Raw genomic sequence first — 19031 nt, 5'->3', positions numbered from 1 at the left:
CGAAGTGCGCATATGAGCGCGCTTCCAAATATGGTGTACGGTTTGCCCCAAGAAGGTCCCAATAAGGTCCTATTAGTTCCCAGGTCCCCTCAAATTAATCCATAAGCAACGTGCTTCAATATGGCGGCGATTTGAAGCGATTCTGCGACATTTTATCGTGCTTTTTCCGACTATTTCAAACCGACTTTCGAATTTTATAACACTGAAATTTAAAGATGGCAGCCAGGTACACAAGTCTCGGAGAAATTCATCACATTATCTTCGATGTTTCTGATGATAGCGACGATTAAATTCAGAGCTGAGACTGAGAAAAGCAAGGGAGCAGCTTCTGACCCAGACAAGACCGAGGACGTTGAGAATCCAGATTTCGCATATAATTTTGACATTGAACTTCTGAAATTTGTGTACAAACACAAAATCGTAATCGAAGAACAAGACAACAACAAAAAGCTCCAGCAATATACTGGGGAGAACCCAATCAATCAATTAATCAATCAATCAATCAATTGATCGATCGATCGATCGATCAATCGATCAATCAATCAATCAATCAATCAATACATTAATCAATCAATTTATTAATCTCATGGAGCGGGATTAAGTTGCCCTCTCTATCCGAGCCAGAGGCTCATGTAAAAAGCGCATGGCAATAATTAAAATAGTACATTATAAAAACAATGGGAACTAGTATAAGTAAAAGATAATAAAAATAATTTTAATTATACAACTTAAAAGTTGTCTATGTTGCCTACCTAGAATTTTAAAGACCGACTAAGGAGCAGTTTCTATGATTCCAATTTTTATACTTTGATACATATATTTTCATCTCAATTTTGTGCAGTTTTAGGCATTTTTATCGAGCACGTTAAATACAGTGTAGCCTTGAAGAGCGTTCAAAACTTGTAGAAAGACAAATTTTGTATATTCTCTCTCTTTTTAGCCAGATACACCTGAGATTCAAGTTTGTATGAAAAGTACTCAATAAAGATTATTATTATTATTATTATTATTATTATTATTATTGTTATTGTTGTTCTCTTATTATTGTTATTTTCTGTTTTTCTCCTATCTTTCTAGAATGTTGTCGAATAATCCCATAGAGACAATTGAGCCGGAGGCATTAAGGCTTAGTGAGAATCTTGAAATGTATGTTACTTTTTCGAATAGATTGATAGACAGTGCAGTTCATAGCTGCCCAATGGAGGACCCCGACTGATAACAACAATGATGATAATAATGATGATGATGAGGATGATGATGATGATGATGATGATGATGGTAATGATGATGATGATGATGATGATGATGGTAATGATGATGATAATGATGATAAGGAGTATGAGGATGATGATGATGATGATGATGATGATGATGATGATGATAAAGATGATGATGATGATGATGATAAAGATGATGATGATGAGGATAATGACCAGCTCAAAAGGCAACGATATTCTTAATTTCATTTGTGTTCGCGCGTAAAAACAAATTGAATTCTTTCTTGAGTAAAATTGTTCAGGTTACACTAACAGGTTATGACTTGACATGTGCAATATTCGAGAAAAAGTTTACATAAGGTAAACTTCCTATGATTGGAATGGAATGATTTTTTTTGTCACGTTTCACATAATTACAAATTTTTTAAACCTTCGGTTTTTTCCGGAAGTCTCCACTAAACAGTCACGCCATGTATGCATCTATCTTCTAATAAATCACAGACATTTATCGATGACAACGTGATGATTTTTTTAATACGTAATATATTTGTGCTATATACCCATTTATTTTGATAGATATTTACTACAGACAAAACTGAAGATACTAAATTTCCAGTCATTTTTCGCCGCTGGCCCGGATCCGCGAGCTCAACTGTAATGTACCCAATTTATTTTATTGATGGATGGCACCATTTTTCAAGGCTTTTATTACCAATCAAGGCGTTTCATGTATATTTTAGACAAACAGGGTACAAAAGTGAGTTTCCGTACTGCATTGCACAACACGTTGACCAGTCCATTCGGTTTGTTGTTAAGAGATGCATTCTTAACAAGTAAAGAGAAACCCGTTCCTTATTAATAAAATTTCGTTAACCCTTTTTTTCAGGATAATAAAGAATCGAACTGCAACAACCATTAAATACGAGAATTGCAAAATTTACCTGTCAGTATTTAAAATTTAGTAGAAACAGAAGTTCTTATTACTAAAAGTCTACATCGAGCATTAGGGTGCATACTATAAGATTCGCGAGTGGGCTATTTTAAGAACAAACCTTGCGCACAAGGAAATGACGTAGTTAATTGCGAAGTATCTGCACTGAATTGGGTTCCGCTTACGTACGCATCATATTATACTGGAAAACTAGTCACGTTGCCAGTCTTTAATATTCGCTGTGTGTACAACGAACAAGCGCCCAGTCGCAGCGACTTGTTTTGAAGTAATACACACCGTGCGACTTGTCGCAGAGAACTGTCGCAGCGACTTGTCGCCTAGTGTGTCCCGACCTTTAGCATAAGGTTGATTGGCACCGTATCCATGCGCCGCTGCGAGGAAAAAGGCACATGCCAGTCTGCTCTCCCCTCCCCTGCAACTTCCAAACAATTCCAGGCACCTAATGTCCATCAAAGTCAGTTAAGTCTTTACACTCAGTCGTACCCCTCAATCGCTTAATGTTTCTTCGTAATTTTGAAAAGGGGGTTTACTCTTTGATGCTGAATCTTTCAGTAGCTGTTATCCCTTTGCAGAATTTTTATTTGTCAGCTGTGTCCATGATTTTTGACGTTGCCATGACAACGTCTTAAGTACAAGTAGGTCTGGTCAAAAATCGTCATTTTTGACATTTTTCTATATTTTTCCTGATTTTTAAAACAAAATTATACGATATGTACACACTCCATAAGCATCCTAGCTTGAATTCGTGTCACTTTCGTTCTTTTTTACTTTCTAAAAAAAAAATGTAAAAACCAAGGTGGTGGATCTAATGACGTTACAATCGACAAAAATTATGTCATCTTGTAGTGTGAGCTGAGGGCTTTCTACTCAAAGCAAAATTATTTTTTTGTGCATTAATACAATGAAACCTTAAGGAGGGGTGGGTCCATCCACATCCCCTCCTTGTACCACGGTGGGGGTATGAATTAAACAAATTGCTGAACTTATAGTCATACGAACCAATGAGAATTTAAACGGGAAACATTTTTACTTTTTTATCAGCATACAGACTAAGAGTTGCATTCCCTTTGAGAACTATGGCAGCGTGCCTAAACTGCAACTGTCTATTCTACTGCTTTGTGAGCGGCGACAGGAATATTAATACTTTTAATTGACATATACTTAAACCGTCCTTCAAATATTTTTGCGCAAGGCCGTTATTTTGGGAGACCTTTTCTCGAAGGTTTTAACCTTAAAGTTATTCTGTCGGTGTTCAAGAATGATGCTAGTCTGCTGAAAATGTTCAGGCCTATTCAATTCTACAGTCTACTTGGACTGTAAACTTAACATGCGAACGTAAATCGCAAAATTCAAACACTCGGAAACATCACTTGGAGGATGTTATCTGTTAAAACCAGCTGATTAATTTCCGTGCGTGCTCATTGGACAAAACGCTTCACGTGGTACAAAACGGAGGACGGGTATCAGGCAATACGCCCCGTCCGATTTGATATTTGTCGTCCGATTTTTCAGTGACGAGAGAACAAAGAAAGAGGTTCAAAGGGTTTTCATTCTTTAATTTCCTATGGAAGAAAAACAAAGTACACGTTTTGGAGAATCCAGTGACGGTGAAATTAAAGAACTAGTTACAAATGCTGTTCCGGAAAATACAAAAATATCAACAAAACATTCTGTTAACGTATTTGAAGGTAAGAAAAAATAAACGAGTCAACGCGAACTTAAATTGAGTTATTCTAAATTGTCGTAGTGTAAGCAACAGGACTGAATTACAACAAAGTGTACTTACTAAAAAAAATCTTTCTCGTCCAACTTTTAGCATAGTAAGAAGATAGAGAAATTCCAACCACTCTCGACCGAATGGAACCTGCAGAATTATCGGCCATGTTGAAACGTTTTTACGTGGATGCCTGAAATGTTGAAAGAAAACCGGACACTCGCAACACCATGAAAGCAATTCGTTCTGGGCTCGACAGATTTCTTTCTGGTTCCCCTCAAAGAAAGCCTTTTTATATTCTAGTATTCAAGATACGGCATTCAAACCGGCAATAGAAGCTCTCTCTCTGAAAGATCTCCCGCGACAGGGGTTGATTTCATCCACAAAGCACAAGCGCCCAATTTCCAACGAGGACCTTTGAGCTCTTTACGCCGCCAACCAACTCGGCCTGGATAGTCCAGAGAGTCTAATTAATGCAGCATGGTTTTATACAGTTCTTTACTTTGGCAAGAGAGGCCGTGAGAATCAACGCGCGATGAAACCGGGTGACTAACAACTGAATACAACAACTGGTGGGCTAAAGTACTTCGTCCTGAGCGAGAGAGCAACGAAAAATCATCCTGGTGGTATCAACGACAACGAAGACGAGACTCAGTCTGTGATGATGGCGTGGCCAGGTAATCCCCGTTGTCCTGTGACTTGCCTCAAAAAGTATTTGGCGAAAAGGGAGCCAAAATGCGATGCCCTGTGGCAAAAGCAAAAGAACCACAATGCGAGCTTTTTTTGTGCGTCTCATTAGATCTGGTTTTGTAACGTGCCGATAGGAAAACACAAGCTGGAAAATCTGCTTACAGACATGTGCAAGAAAGCTGGTTTTGCACAAGTCTACACTCCCCACTGCATTCGTAATTAAAGATGCCGGTTTAGAAAATTGCCGAGTGAAGAGCGTAACGGGCCACGCCAGTGACAAATCCATCGAGGCTTACAATGCACGACCAACCATCGAGCAACAGTTTGAATCATCCGTGATCGTCAGCCGATTTATAACACAGCAGAACTTAGTCCAACCTGTCCATCCAGCTTTTTCTCTTCAAACTACTCCATCGTTTTCAGCCACTTCTTACGCCGCTATTCAAGTACAAAGTCAAGTTCATCATCAGCAATCCACTTTCAATGTGAATCCTTCTGCTCCAAACTTTGCAAATTCTGTGTTCCATGGCTGTTATTTCTTTTTCAGTCCACCCAAGGACAAGTGAAATGATTAGATTTTCCTCCAAGACTGTTGACACGTTTTCTTACCGGTTTTTTGAACAGCGCAATAGAAAAATCATTTTAAAAGCTCAACCAAATTATCATCAAATATGAAGAAAGTGATATATCTAAGCCAATTCTTATCACAAGTCTCTGATTTTTTGCAGTAACCTTCTGGGAGTTGTGTTTCACAATTTGAAATTAACAATTTGGTTACCATGGTGACATACTAGGTTCCACATCCCCTGGATGCTAAAAGCTTTTCTGGCAGATTCTAGCATTCTTTTTTGATATTTGCCAATGATGCTTTACATGGGTGATTTGGCAAGCATATGAAAGAATTTGGCAGTCGTCTTGGCTGGGTTACATTTTTCCGAACTAAAAAAAAAAAAAAAAAATTAAAAATAAATTGCAGGGGACTGGAAAAGAGTGGATTACCATGGTAACGTAATTCTATTCCAACTGAAAGTGTGTTTTCTGTAGAACTATTAGTCTGCCAAGTTTCATTGGTCTCTGCAAAAAAAAAAATGACTGAGATAATTCAATTTTTGTACTTAACATAAAATTGAGTTGAGTAGATGACGTCATCAGTCTCCTAATTTGCATATTTTGCGATTTTTTTAAAGCTTGAATATCTCCGGAACTAAAATAGATATTTGAAAACGGAAAACGCCATTTTGAATCTTTCGTTAACCCTATTCAGACCGGACATTTTTGGACCTTCTCAGACCGGGGGGAGCTTCCCCCCCCCCCTATGTAACTTTCAGAATATTTAAGCAATCACCATGAAACTTATAGGATGTATTGTACGTCTGAAACTCTTTCTTTTGGTATACGTCACGTGGGATGGTGACGTCACATCACGTGACAATTACATCATGATGTAAAAACAGCCGCCATCTTGGTTTCGCCATCTTGGATTTCAAAATTTTTCCAAAATGCCAGAAACCACCGAAAATCACTGCAAAGTACTCAAAATGAATTAAAATGTGCTTTAAACCCGCAAAAATGTAAAAATAATCTCATTTAAGTTGATATTTATTAACAGAAACACGCAAAATTACAAATTTGGGAAACATGCTTGTCAAAATTCCGTTGCCATGGTGATGACAAGTTCCTGACACATCATCCAATCCTACTAAATTGTTGCCAGATAAATTTTAGGAAAACTCTGAAAGTTTGGCAGCGTTTGGTTAAATCTTAAAAAAGTTATAAAAGTTCAAAGTCAGCGCGCGCCTAAAAAGGCCCCCCCCCCCCCGGTCTGAATATAGGGTTAAAATCTTCATAAAACGACTAAAATATCAAGAGGTGAAAATTTGATCACAGTAGCACTTTAAATAAAAGAAGGGGTTTATTTGCTAAATATTCCCCAGTTTTGGCTGCGTTTCGCGACGTGTTTCGCGCGCGAAAAATGTTTAATAATATCTTTTATTATATGACTAGCTTCGTGAGCGGTCAAGATGAATCGAATCCCGTGCTCTGATTGGCTACCCGAGCGGCCAAGATGAAGCCATCTTGACCGCTCGGGATCGCCCACTGTGTTTCCGCAAGCGAACAAAATTTTTCAGTTCCGTCGACGCTACTACAAAAAGCTTTTCCGTCATAAACTTGAGCTATGAAACCATTTTCCGAAACAAAACAAATATTTTCTGTCTGTTTCTAGCGAAAGGGAGTCCGATAACAAAGAAATATTTCTTTAAATGTTTCTATTAATAGGTCTTGAAGCGAACGAGAACAAACTAATTAAACAACAAATGTTAACGAGTTTCCTGAATTTTATTTGCCACAAAACCAGCTAATACAAAAATTAAAACGCAAAGCGACTTGAAGCCATGATATCGGTTTTGTTCGGCGAAAAGGCAAGAAATGTCAGTGACATACCTGAAGAATAAAGAATTCGGCAAACTTGTCGTTTGTGTAAATCGTGATGGAAGAAAGAGGACGGCACGGTAAACCAGGCACTGTAAGCTTTTAAAACATCTTTTCACCGAAGCCTCCAACGCTCACGTCGAATAAGGTCGGGTCGAACATTTAAATCAATGATGTAGGAAAGTTCAAGCTTCTCCCGTGAATTTGTTAGTCCCAAACACTCGCATCGTGTTACTTCGTCTCGACTCATTCAAGAATTTGACAGTCACTCGTTAAATGTCCATTGAATGTGCATGCAACTGGCTTCCTTTTCAGTACTCGAAAAAAGTCATATAATAAATCCTTTATTGGCCAAGTTTGTTCGGTCAAGAAGGCAGGGTATTGGCCTCGTTCTTTTTATGAGTGATTATGGACCTCGACTTCGTCTCGGTCCATAACCACGCAAAAAAGAACTTGGACAATATCCTGCCATCTTGACCGAACAAACTTGGTCAATAACCCAAATATATTTTTCGGTTTTGGCTACATCACGTGACATATTTATAGCAATCGCGCGCGCAAAAAAATATTGCGTAGATTGTATAAGGATATCCTTGACTAGCATGATAAAAGAAATCCCTAAAGTGAAGGCTACTTTAAGGTAATCGTGTCGTACACCCCTTTTTGCATGTGTATTAAAGTCTGTTATCAATACTTTTTTTTAGGAAACCTTCAATTTTTCCTAAAATTGAAAAAAAAAGGGATTCGTTACTTTTACTCCTTTTGTAAACTAAAAGAACTGCTTTCTTTTAGGAATGCAGATAGTTCAGATTCAGGAGGAACCTACATTATTAAAGACTTCGGTCCTTATGAACGCGTCTTTATTTCCGTTCTCTTGGCTTCGGGATTCCGAAGAAGATCTGGCAGTCCATACACATATATACCATGTCCCTTGGGAACATTTACGGATCCTTCAACTTCAGGAAAGACGGGATGTCAAACATGCCCTCCGGGTATGTTTTATCTCTTTCGTTCCGTTTGATTGTGAAACGTCAAAAACAGGAAAAATAAAAGGCATTGACGGGAGTGCATTTCGTTTCAATCATGGTTTGTTGGCGATGACTTTATAGACTTCCGAAATATATTTTTAAATTCTACCCCTTAACCTTTTTAACGATTACCTATTTAGATTACAATGCATTTGCGACATTTGATACAACAATAAGCAAGGCTTGTCCTGTTTCACGGAATTAAACACTGGCGTGGTAAGACTATTGACGCAGGGACGCTCACATTACGAGTAACAATATAAAAAACTAATAGCCATGCCAAAGTCATTCTATAAAATCGTCTGGAAAAGAGCTTAGCTGTCATTTGCACTGTGAAGATTTTTCGCGGCTACTCTTGTCCATATCAATAAGCATAATTTCTCATAGTCTAGAAACTCAGCCGTGTTCTATTGAAAATCCGCGAATCTGATTGGTTCTCGCACTGTTTTTCGTTTTTGGCTTATAAGTACGTAAAATTGTAGGTTTTTGGACTGCAGTTCTTTAAAAGTATCTACTAAAACAATTAGACTACTTGCCCTCGTTTTCTAAGAGCGATAGTCAACTCGGCTGCGCCTCGTTAGATGGTTGACTATTCGCTCATAGAAAACTCGGGCTCGTTCTGTTAATTAAGAACCTAAAGGGCCTAAATTTATGTTAAAACCTGTTTTGGCTAACTTAGGAAAATGCAGGTACCACAGGATATAGTTTAGTAAAATCAAAGAATGAATGAGACCGACCTTATTTTATTATCATAAAGTCTATACGATCAAAAAAAATTACAATCAACCAGTCTACACATACTTCTTCTATAACGTAAATTCTTTATTCTGCTATTTTCAGGAGGCTTTTACTCAGACACCGTTGGTTTCGTGGGAAAAATCTGCAAGAGATGTCCAAACGGTTCTTTTGTTGTCTATGAGAAAACGCCAGGAAAACAAATACAGGATTGCAAATCGTGTCCTCTAGGTAAATAGTACGCTTATTGGGCCTTACGAATGGTTTGAAGCTCTATTTGGGAATAAACAATCTTAACAAATTACGAGAAACTAATCAATCCACCAAGATGGCGAATTCAAAAGGCGATAAAAAGTGTTGGTTTAAATTGAAACTAGTAGAGAAAGTGTTATTTTAAGAAACTTGATTATCAATCACTGTACGTATTATTAATCACGGATTATGTTGGGTTCTGCCAAAAGGCAATTATTGGATGAGGGTGAGCATGATATCGTGAATTATCAAAACCGAGGTCTGTGTTATCTGCCTCAGCCTTCGGCTTCGGCAGATAACACAGACCTCGGTTTTGATAATTCACAATATCATGCGAAAACCGAATTCAATAATTGTTTTATTATACGTTTTCAAACAATTTGTCATCACATCGTAAAACTTCGTCAGAACATTGGCCAAAGTGGTTTTCTCTTATGGTTCCTCCAGGTTCTTCTCCCTTAAATAATCATTCAGAATTTTTACACTTGTTTTTGTTGTTCTCTTGGTGTTTTTAGAATCTTTATTCTCGATCAAAACTTTCAATTCCTCTTCGGAAACGAAGGCGAATCGCTCAGCCATATTTTCAAAAGTTTGACAGCACTACACGGACGAGGGGCTTGGAAACTAGGCGGACTTTGAACTCGACATGATAACCCAATATCTGCTGCAGATATTGGGTTATCATGTCAAGTTCACATGCTACTGTATATTGACTGAATGCTCTCGACCAATCACATGTTTCAAAGTAATTCTAATGTATCATAATTTTTTTTACCGTCAGGAAATACATGTGCAGGAACGGTATTTGTCATTTTAGTAGTAACTATTTCAGGCTGTGTTATTTCCAAGTGGCAGAAGATCGTGCAGAATTTGAAAGCAACGCCTCTCTTCGAAAACAACAGTATAATTTTATTCGAAATGCGGGGTTTACAAAGCGACCAAATCTTGGAAAGTAAATGTACCTTACTTTCCGACCGAAATTCTTCAAACCGTATGATAGGAACACGCTGAAACTCGGCACAAATCTTTGCAATATCCTGTTCTAGCTGCAGCTTTAAAAAAATGAAAAACAAATCGACAAATTTTCCGCAATTCTAAATAACGTCATTTGTTTGATATTTTCAAAAATTCGACTGAAAACCATCCATCTTTATTGACTGCTAACATTTGATGTATATACACGATCTTTTTAACTTTTACACACAAGATTAAGGTGACATCAGACTCAAAACTGGCTGGTACTGGGTTAGTATAAGTATCAAATTTATGCGACGGTCAAGTCAGACGCATAACACAACAGTTTTTAAAAGCAAAATAAAGATGTCGCTCGTTCAGGAAATCTACGGAGTGGATTTTCCTGTAAGTTGTTGTGAGTAAACTTCAACTGTTTGGCAGCGTTTCGGGGTAATTACAGAAAAATTCACCGTGGCATTTTCAAAATAATCGCATTTTATTAAAAACGAAGGCTTCCAAAAAATCGCTCATAACTTTAACAAATCGCGTTTGATCGCCATAAAATTTATCATTTTATATAATTTAAGCATTATTTTTTCAGATTCTCAAAAATCTAAGCAATCGCTTCACGTTTTCCCGTTTTAAAACGCGCTTAAAAAAGGGAACTGTCAGCCTCATAAATACCCGCGGGCCACCTTAAATGATACAAACGGTCATAACTTTTTAAAAATGGAAAATGCGTAGGGGGTTTGCATGTTTTGGCCTGTAAAGAGTAACACTTTCTCACTTTATAGCCTATAGCTATCAACTGTCTATGTAGGTCCCACGTTTGAAACGTTATCTCCACATCAAGGTCATTTCCAGCCTTTATTCCATATTGTAATATAGTGGTCATAAAACGTTTAGAATCCAAGATGGCGGAACATGCCTGACGAGGCTGAGATTTCAGCGAAATTTAAAGCAGTAAACAAAGATATTTTTAATATTTTAACTCCAAAATCGTGCGTTCAAAGAATAACAAAGACAGAGAATGTCAAGAAATTACCGAAATATAGTGGTCATAACATGCTTTTAACTTCTAAAAAATGAGCTGAGGAACGCCTGCTACTTGTTAAAAAATACAAATGTGTATAAGCTAGCTGTTGTAAAAATTCGCCTCTAGATCATGTGAATCAATTGTTTTACACCACATCAAATATACCTGTATTTTGCTTTTCGTGACCTTGATGATGCAATATTTTTTTGGCTCAAACATGCCACAGAAATATTTTGAATCGAACCCAACTTTCTTTCAGTTGTTATGTCTTTATAACTTCATGTAGAATTAATCATTATTTACAACTTCAGACGCGGTGTCCTCCAAAAATCGTATTTAATGTTTTTTTTAATCTTCAACAGGGACTGAAACTGACTTCTTTGCGGGAACTCGTGCATGTAAGTGTTTGAAGGGACAATATCGAACACACATGTTCAAAGGATGTTTCAAATGCGGCCAAGGTGGACTGAAATGCCAAAATGATTATGCTACATTGAAGTCTGGTTATTGGTGGGAATGGCGAAATAACACACACAAAGATCGCTACAACGTCTTCATTAATAATCTTTTAGCATCTTCACCAGCTTTTGATGTTTTTCATGTAGAATATCCTTATCCGATACCAAAGCCTTATAAGTGCCCAGAAGAAGAGTCGTGTAAGGGTGGTCTAGATTCCCCGTGTGAGACTGGCTACCAGGGTCCACTCTGCAGTATTTGCAGCTCAGGATATTATAAGCAGTTCAATATTTGCACAAGATGCCCTTTAAAGAGGTGGATTGTGACTCAGCTGTCGATTATTCTGGCCATTGTGTTGATTATTATTGCTGTTTCGGTGTGGACAAGCCGAAGGAGAGCTAAGAAAAACGAAGAAAGCTTTCTGATGGATACGTTTTTTTCAAAGATTAAGATCGTGATTGGCTTTTATCAAGTCACGTATGGTTTGCTGGAGGTGTTTTCCTACATTAAGTGGCCAGGCTCCCTTCAAACTATCGCCAAGTATTCTGGATTTCTCCAGTTGAATTTAATGCAGATAACTCCTGTCCAGTGCCTTTTTCCTGGATTACACTTGGATGCCTTTGGAAGCTTGTTTGTAACGATGACAATGAATGCTGCTGCCATTTTCTTTTCCTGCATCGCTTATGGAGTGACCAGAATGATCATTTTAAGAAATTGCAGCCTTGAGGAAGAAAAAAAAGACAGAAAGAATCTTGAGATTCAAGGATATTGTGTCAAAGAACTTGTTTTTCGTCTTGTACGTAACGTACCTCAGCACGTGTTCCAAGACAGCCATTGTCCTGCCACCTGCTTGCAGGAAACTTTGCCGAGACGATGAGGAAGAACTTTGTTCCAAGTACTTGAAAGCAGATTACAGCGTACCATGTCAAGGACAAAAGTATCATCACTTCCTCGTCGTGGCATACATTTCTACCGCTTATGTTTTTGCCCTTCCTGCTGCCTCATTCATTGCCCTTTGGAAAACACGGCTAACCAGGAAAGAAGCACAGAAATCCCAGAATCTCGCGTCTAACAAAGGAATGACCTCTGGATTGCGTTTTCTCTTCGAAAACTACAAAACCCGTTCGTGGTATTGGGAACTGGTTGAAATGACTCGTAAAGTAATCCTGACATCTGGTCTTACTCTTGTAGGACAAGAGAGCAGGTCCTACATTGGCTTAGCATTGGTCATCGCCGGGATGTATGGGATAGTTTTCGCTTGGGTCAAACCTTTGCAAGATGAGACCGAGAATAGATTGATGACGACATCCCTTGCCGTTACCGTTGTCAACCTGGTTATTGGTGTGGTCAGTAGGATTCCCGCAGAGAATATTACATCCTGGAATGAGACAGATACAGACGCCCTTGTATTCAAAATGTTGGTGTTCGCAGCAAATTCTTTGGTGATAGGCCTACTTGTAGGTAAGATTCTACAGTTATGGTTCATACGAGTTTGGTGAAATTGTGCTAATGAACTATAATTGGTGGGAAAGCGGGCAGGCCGTATTCATTGCCATGCCTCATAAGGGTTCCTGGAAAAGTGACTATACGTTACAAGTTATCGCTATATAGTTTTGCGCTCTATCTTTTCCAATTCGAAAACCTTGGAATAATTGCAAAACGTACTTTTCTGCGGAAGTCATTGCCATAAATGCATAAGATATACACGAATGGACTATGACAAAAACGGTTTGATTGGCCAGCTTGGAATATATTTAACAATTATTATTCGCCGAAGGCGGATTGAATCTATGCGGATATTGCCGAAGACGAAGTCGATGGAAGTGTTCGCCAATATTCACTGAGCCTGAGGCGAATAACTGATTTGCATAATTCTCAGAGGTTAAAAATACAAGAACTTCAAATTAACGATAGAAAGCACGTGAACAATTTACCCTACTAGTGCTCGCTTGAATGCATACATATTTGCCATAGTTTGGTACATGGTTTGCGAATAAATTTACACGTAAATAAAAAACACCAAGAAAAATATGTAAATCCTTGATGACTTCGTGGGCAAGTGCACCTATCCTTTTATCAAAGATCTCTTCGAGATACCAACGTTTTGCATGAATTGTGAGTGGAAATTTAAGAAGAAATGATAACATTAAAAGCGATTTACAGTGCATTAAAGCAACAGGTTAAAACCGATCTTAGAGTAGCCCAAAAGAAAGGTTAAGAAGGGAAATGGTAGCAGTTTCGTTCAACACAAGCACAATGCACAACCTCCCGGGTTTTTTTTCATTTTATTCTATTTTATTCTGTCTGGCTTTGTTTATGTATGTTTTGTTTTCTTTCAGTCCAGTATGTTTTGCACTTAAAGGGTTACCTCCAGGAGTGGCGCAAAAATCCGCACTGGTCTTTTACTTGCTGTCTGGCTTTGTTTCTCCCTATAAATAGTTTGCAGGGAGATGTTCGTGGTTTGACAGAAACGAACGTCCTTAAAACGCAGTTACAAAGCGGAGAGTTCGAGATGGTCACACTTCAAGCCGCTGTGCAAGACAGCGGGGCTATTGATGTCACCCTTGAAGAAGGCGAACAAGGCGATGATGGCACAATGGAAGTGAAGGATGATGTTCGTCAAGTCGCCAAGAACAGCAACAAGTGCAATCAAGGATCGCAAACAGAGGTTTTTTCGCTTTTGACAGTCTCTGACGTCAATAAGCGTTAAGGTTGTAAGTAGCTGGTATACAGATGAACTAATTCCCACTGATTTGAAATGATGATGATGATGATGATGATGATGCCAACCACTAGAAAACGTAGAATTAACAATATTAATTATCTAATAAATGTTTTAAAACTATAATGTAAGTTCATATAGATGTTTATACAGTTCTCTGAGCAAAATTCGTTTGTACTGTATGAAAGGATTATTATTAACGGCTATTACTTTTAGCAATGTTTTTCTTAGCAATATTTAGCAACTATTAAAGTGCAATTATTGAATTGCCATTTTCCGAAAATTAAAACAAATCTAGCGAAAGCGTATACAGTGTGTAAAAAGCAGTAGACTAAAACGTGATTCGAGGACAAATGTGAATTTCATACATGCTGGGCACAAATTCTTCAACTTTTCTTCAAGAAAATAAAGAAACCAAATACCTCTAAGCTTTACAATTTCGCAGTGGTATGGAACTCAAACCATCTAAGCTCTATGTTTTGTTTTTAACATAGGAAACGAGATTAAAATGCCAGCACGGCCCAAAATTGTGAAAGCCTTCCCGAAGTATGGAACATTAATTAATTAGGACGAACTCGGCTAAAACCTCGAACATTAATTTCAAAAACTAATTTCTAAAATTCTACTGCATAGCAAGGTATCATTTTGTATTCTGTTTGAAACTTTTTACTGTAATTCCTCCTCTAAGTGACCCCACGATTAAATTGTAATGCATTCTCGATGAAGCTTATGTCAAACCTAGCCTCTTAAAATAGCTTAAGAGCAAGTTTGTAGAAGAATCGAACAAAAATTGTTTTTTGCGGCAATTCTTAAAATACAGGGATTTCGCTCATCTTCTGCATGAAGGTAGTCCTTATTAAAACTAAAAACGTTATGTTGTTTTTTTCTTCAAATAGTTTTATTTTTCTGAGAAAAACGAAATTTTCGATTTGACATCTAGACTCGTCTAGACTCGATTGAGAGGGTACAAATTGGGTTGAAAATTGACCATTTTCAATCGATTCGTATGTCAAAACCATCACGCGCAGAAAGAAATAAATACAACCGGTCTATTGCATGACTCTTCCTTGTCCAAATAAGCATAGTTTCAAGAGTTTTGGTTAAATCTAATTATTTTACGGTAAACAAAACCAGACTATTCTCACGCGAAATGAAAGTCGGTCGGTCAAAAGAATCGTCATTTTCACTATGTGCCTTATCTCAGAATTCCTTGAGATAAATATATTTCAACTGTAGAAGGATGATACTTTTAAAATATTTAAAGTTTTGTCTGGGTAAATGATTAAGCACTTGTCAAAAAATTATTCAAAATCGTACAAAAACGACACAAATCACGCAAGCTTTCGAATGCGTGACCAAAAGTATTACCACCGTATTTGTTCTTTAAATCAATTTAGTCGCAACACTAGCAATACCAAGGCATAAATCATAATAAATATGTTCACCTTTGCTTGATTATGATATCCTGTCCCATGCAATACGTTTTTTCCTGTCATTTCTTCAATGGCTGCCCGTTCAGTTCGCATGCCGCTTGTCGAATCCGTCTGCGACTGGTGAATTTGAAGCAACCACCGATACGAGTTTAACCAAATATGTATCGTCATGATTAACAAGCCCTTTTTGTGTTACTTGATTAAACCATATTTCAGGTTATAGCCGGCAAAGTGTTTTCGATAAGCCACTTTGCAGTGCCTGTTGGCTCCGTTATTATTCCAAGTGAAGTATAAATTTGCATACTTTCGAGACAAGCGTGACAGTTTTTTATACTTAGGGGCCGGGGTGGGGTGAGGAAGGGTCTTAAATTTTTAGATGAATCAATGGTTTGAAAACGTTTGGGGATGAATTGTCACAAACTCGTATTTGCTACGTGATTTACTTTACTTATAAGTTCTGCTTACGCTCAAAATCAAAGAGAGAAAAACCGTAAAAGTATTGACAAAAAGCCGCTGTCAGGAAAAAGTCTTTCTAAAAGTCGTTTGCTTCACGTTTCCGGTTTGGTGGTAGTCTATAATCTACTAATTGCTGGTTGCTCCTTCCATAAAAACCATATAATTCAGTTATGTACTTCGTTATTCTCCAAAACAACAAAGTAAAATAATTGACCTTGTGTGTGCGAGAATTCACGTTGTTTACTTTTAGGAGACGAGACTAATTTAATTTACTAAACTCGATTATAGATGTTTGAATGATTTCTTTTTTCTCACGAACCATTTGTGGAGCAACCGGCACAACACAGTCCCCGTAAAGTGCTTTTTCCTTCAGTTGTCTGGTGAACTGTTGGAAACTCCACATGTTCTCGCTGCACTTGATGTCTCATACGGGCTCATAGAAGTTTCTTGTTCTTTTAAAACGATAGTTGGCAGTCCTTGCTCGTATAATCGACGCGATTTTACTATCTGTCCCTTTCATCGATCCGAGCTTGGAATTGGATGGCGAAAAAGTTCCAGTACAAGCAAAGTTCCTCACGAGATTGCTTATCACAGTAAAGGGAAGACTTCTAAAGGAGATAGAGATGTAGGAAGAGAAATATCAAATGTCATATTCCAGAAAACTGGTATCCTTGTTCCCGTGGGGTCAGGTTTGACGTTGTGAAATTCTTTTACATCCCCATGTAAAATACGGTATTAGTTTGTGACAATTCATCCCCAAACGTTTTCAAACATTTGATTCATCTAAAAATTTAAGACCCTTCCTCACCCCACCCCCTAAGTATAAAAAACTGTCACGCTTGTCTCGAAAGTATGCAAATTTATACTTCACTTGGAATAATAACGGGGCAAACAGGCACTGCAAAGTGGCTTATCGAAAACGCTTTGCCGGCTATAACCTGAAATATGGCTTAATCAAGTAACACAAAAAGGGCTTGTTAATCATGACGATACCTATTTGGTTAAACTCGTATCGGTGGTTGCTTCAAATTCACCAGTCGCAGACGGATTCGACAAGCGGCATGCGAACTGAACGGGCAGCCATTGAAGAAATGACAGGAAAAAACGTATTGCATGGGACAGGATATCATAATCAAGCAAAGGTGAACATATTTATTATGATTTATGCCTTGGTATTGCTAGTGTTGCGACTAAATTGATTTAAAGAACAAATACGGTGGTAATACTTTTGGTCACGCATTCGAAAGCTTGCGTGATTTGTGTCGTTTTTGTACGATTTTGAATAATTTTTTGACAAGTGCTTAATCATTTACCCAGACAAAACTTTAAATATTTTAAAAGTATCATCCTTCTACAGTTGAAATATATTTATCTCAAGGAATTCTGAGATAAGGCACATAGTGAAAATGACGATTCTTTTGACCGACCGACTTTCATTTCGCGTGAGAATAGTCTGGTTTTGTTGACCGTAAAATAATTAGATTAAACCAAAACTCTTGAAACTATGCTTATTTGGACAAGGAAGAGTCATGCAATAGACCGGTTGTATTTATTTCTTTCTGCGCGTGATGGTTTTGACATACGAATCGATTGAAAATGGTCAATTTTCAACCCAATTTGTACCCTCTCAATCGAGTCTAGACGAGTCTAGATGTCAAATCAAAAAATTTCGTTTTTCTCAGAAAAATAAAACTATTTGAAGAAAAAAACAACATAACGTTTTTAGTTTTAATAAGGACTACCTTCATGCAAAGGATAAGCGAAGAATTTTTCATAGCATTACCGGACGTTGTCGGATTCTTCTACAAATCTCCTCTTAAATCGCATGTTATTTTGTTTTGAACTGACACCAAAATCCCATTTTAGCTAAAGTATAAATAACTTCAAATTCATTTTTCTCTTGCAAGGTCAGCTTGAGGGCGAAAGTTTTGATTAGTTTTTCCTTACTGTATTCAAACCGTTACCATTTGATGATCTCTATTTGCCCGAATATTAAGCGGAAACCGTCTTAATAAACATTTTTAATATGACTATCTGTGGCTTAAACTTGAAATTAAACGTGCAATTTAAGCACCTGCTTCGTTAGAAAGGGCTCTCCATTCCATTATGAAATATTTACATGCCTCATCAAAATAAGAGCTAACGAGAGCTGCTACAATACTGAAATATTTAAAAACTACCGTTACTCTTTATGGCAGGTCTCAGCCAACGGCAGCCCGACACCGCCTCTTCAAAATGAAGATTGCAATAACACATATCCATGGTAACAGAGCATGGGATTAATTTCATCGTAGAAAGACCAGAAGACAAAAAAACACATGTACAATGGCTTTTTGTAATATGGTTTCTTTAGTATAAAAGTAGAACAAGTTTTTTTAGTCAGTTTATATTAACAACTAGTCTCATCATTAGTCGATTGTAGCCATTATGTATGGCACGAAGGGTAGAGGGTAAAAAGTTATTCACTTCAATTCCTTTTGAGCTAAATCTAGTAAATCTAGTTTTAGATGAGTATTAAAAGAAGATAGGTAGAGAATTCTGAAAAGCAAAATTCAGAAACTTCCCCTTCATTTTTTTGGTAAAAGGCTAGAAAAGGAACACGATAAGCTAGTGTAGCCAGATTTATTCATATTTATCTTTCCTTAAAATATCATATCGCTTTTGTGATATGATAATCTTCCCGGATCATAATCTCAATCACTATCATATATCTTCACAAGGCCGCAACATTCTATATCCAGGCCACTCCGTCCCTTGATACCCTTATTGCTTGGCTGCAGTAACCCCAGTCTGCCTGTGCCTTATCCAGTACAATCCTGCACAGTCTTTCCTCCGCAGAGGCTCTATCGGGCGTTCGTTGTGGAAACCCGATTGGTGAGTGCAGGCGCAACGAATAGAGATCCATTGGCCTGCACTACACCCACTCCCTATTCAGCGGATTCTCCCCGCACTAAAA

The 19031-nt window shown here is 37.7% G+C and overlaps 1 protein-coding gene across 1 annotated transcript; it reads left to right on the top strand.

Annotated features, from left to right (window-relative positions):
• The first annotated feature begins 215 nt into the window (after positions 1-215).
• LOC144664979 (uncharacterized) lies at positions 216-18340 on the top strand. Its single transcript, XM_078526171.1, has 8 exons — positions 216-226; positions 1078-1146; positions 7796-7995; positions 8872-8997; positions 11371-11946; positions 12185-12925; positions 13804-14178; positions 18274-18340. Exons 1-7 carry the CDS (start codon positions 216-218, stop codon positions 14172-14174), a joined length of 2094 nt encoding a protein of 697 aa, XP_078382297.1. The 3' UTR covers positions 14175-14178; positions 18274-18340.
• The last annotated feature ends 691 nt before the right edge of the window (positions 18341-19031 follow it).

This window comes from Oculina patagonica, chromosome 9 (assembly GCF_052425735.1).
Source record: "Oculina patagonica isolate OP01 chromosome 9, crgOcupat, whole genome shotgun sequence".
In the NCBI taxonomy this organism is placed as follows: Eukaryota; Metazoa; Cnidaria; class Anthozoa; order Scleractinia; family Oculinidae; genus Oculina; species Oculina patagonica.
Note: the sequence above shows the minus strand (reverse complement) of the source record. Positions and strands in the feature narration are given on the sequence as shown.

Bases quoted from the DNA above. Each gene is read 5' to 3' on its own strand.
- LOC144664979 (XM_078526171.1), top strand. The intron at 7,996-8,871 runs GTATGTTTTATC...TGCTATTTTCAG, and splicing joins ATGTCAAACATGCCCTCCGG to GAGGCTTTTACTCAGACACC. The intron at 12,926-13,803 runs GTAAGATTCTAC...GTTTTCTTTCAG, and splicing joins GGTGATAGGCCTACTTGTAG to TCCAGTATGTTTTGCACTTA.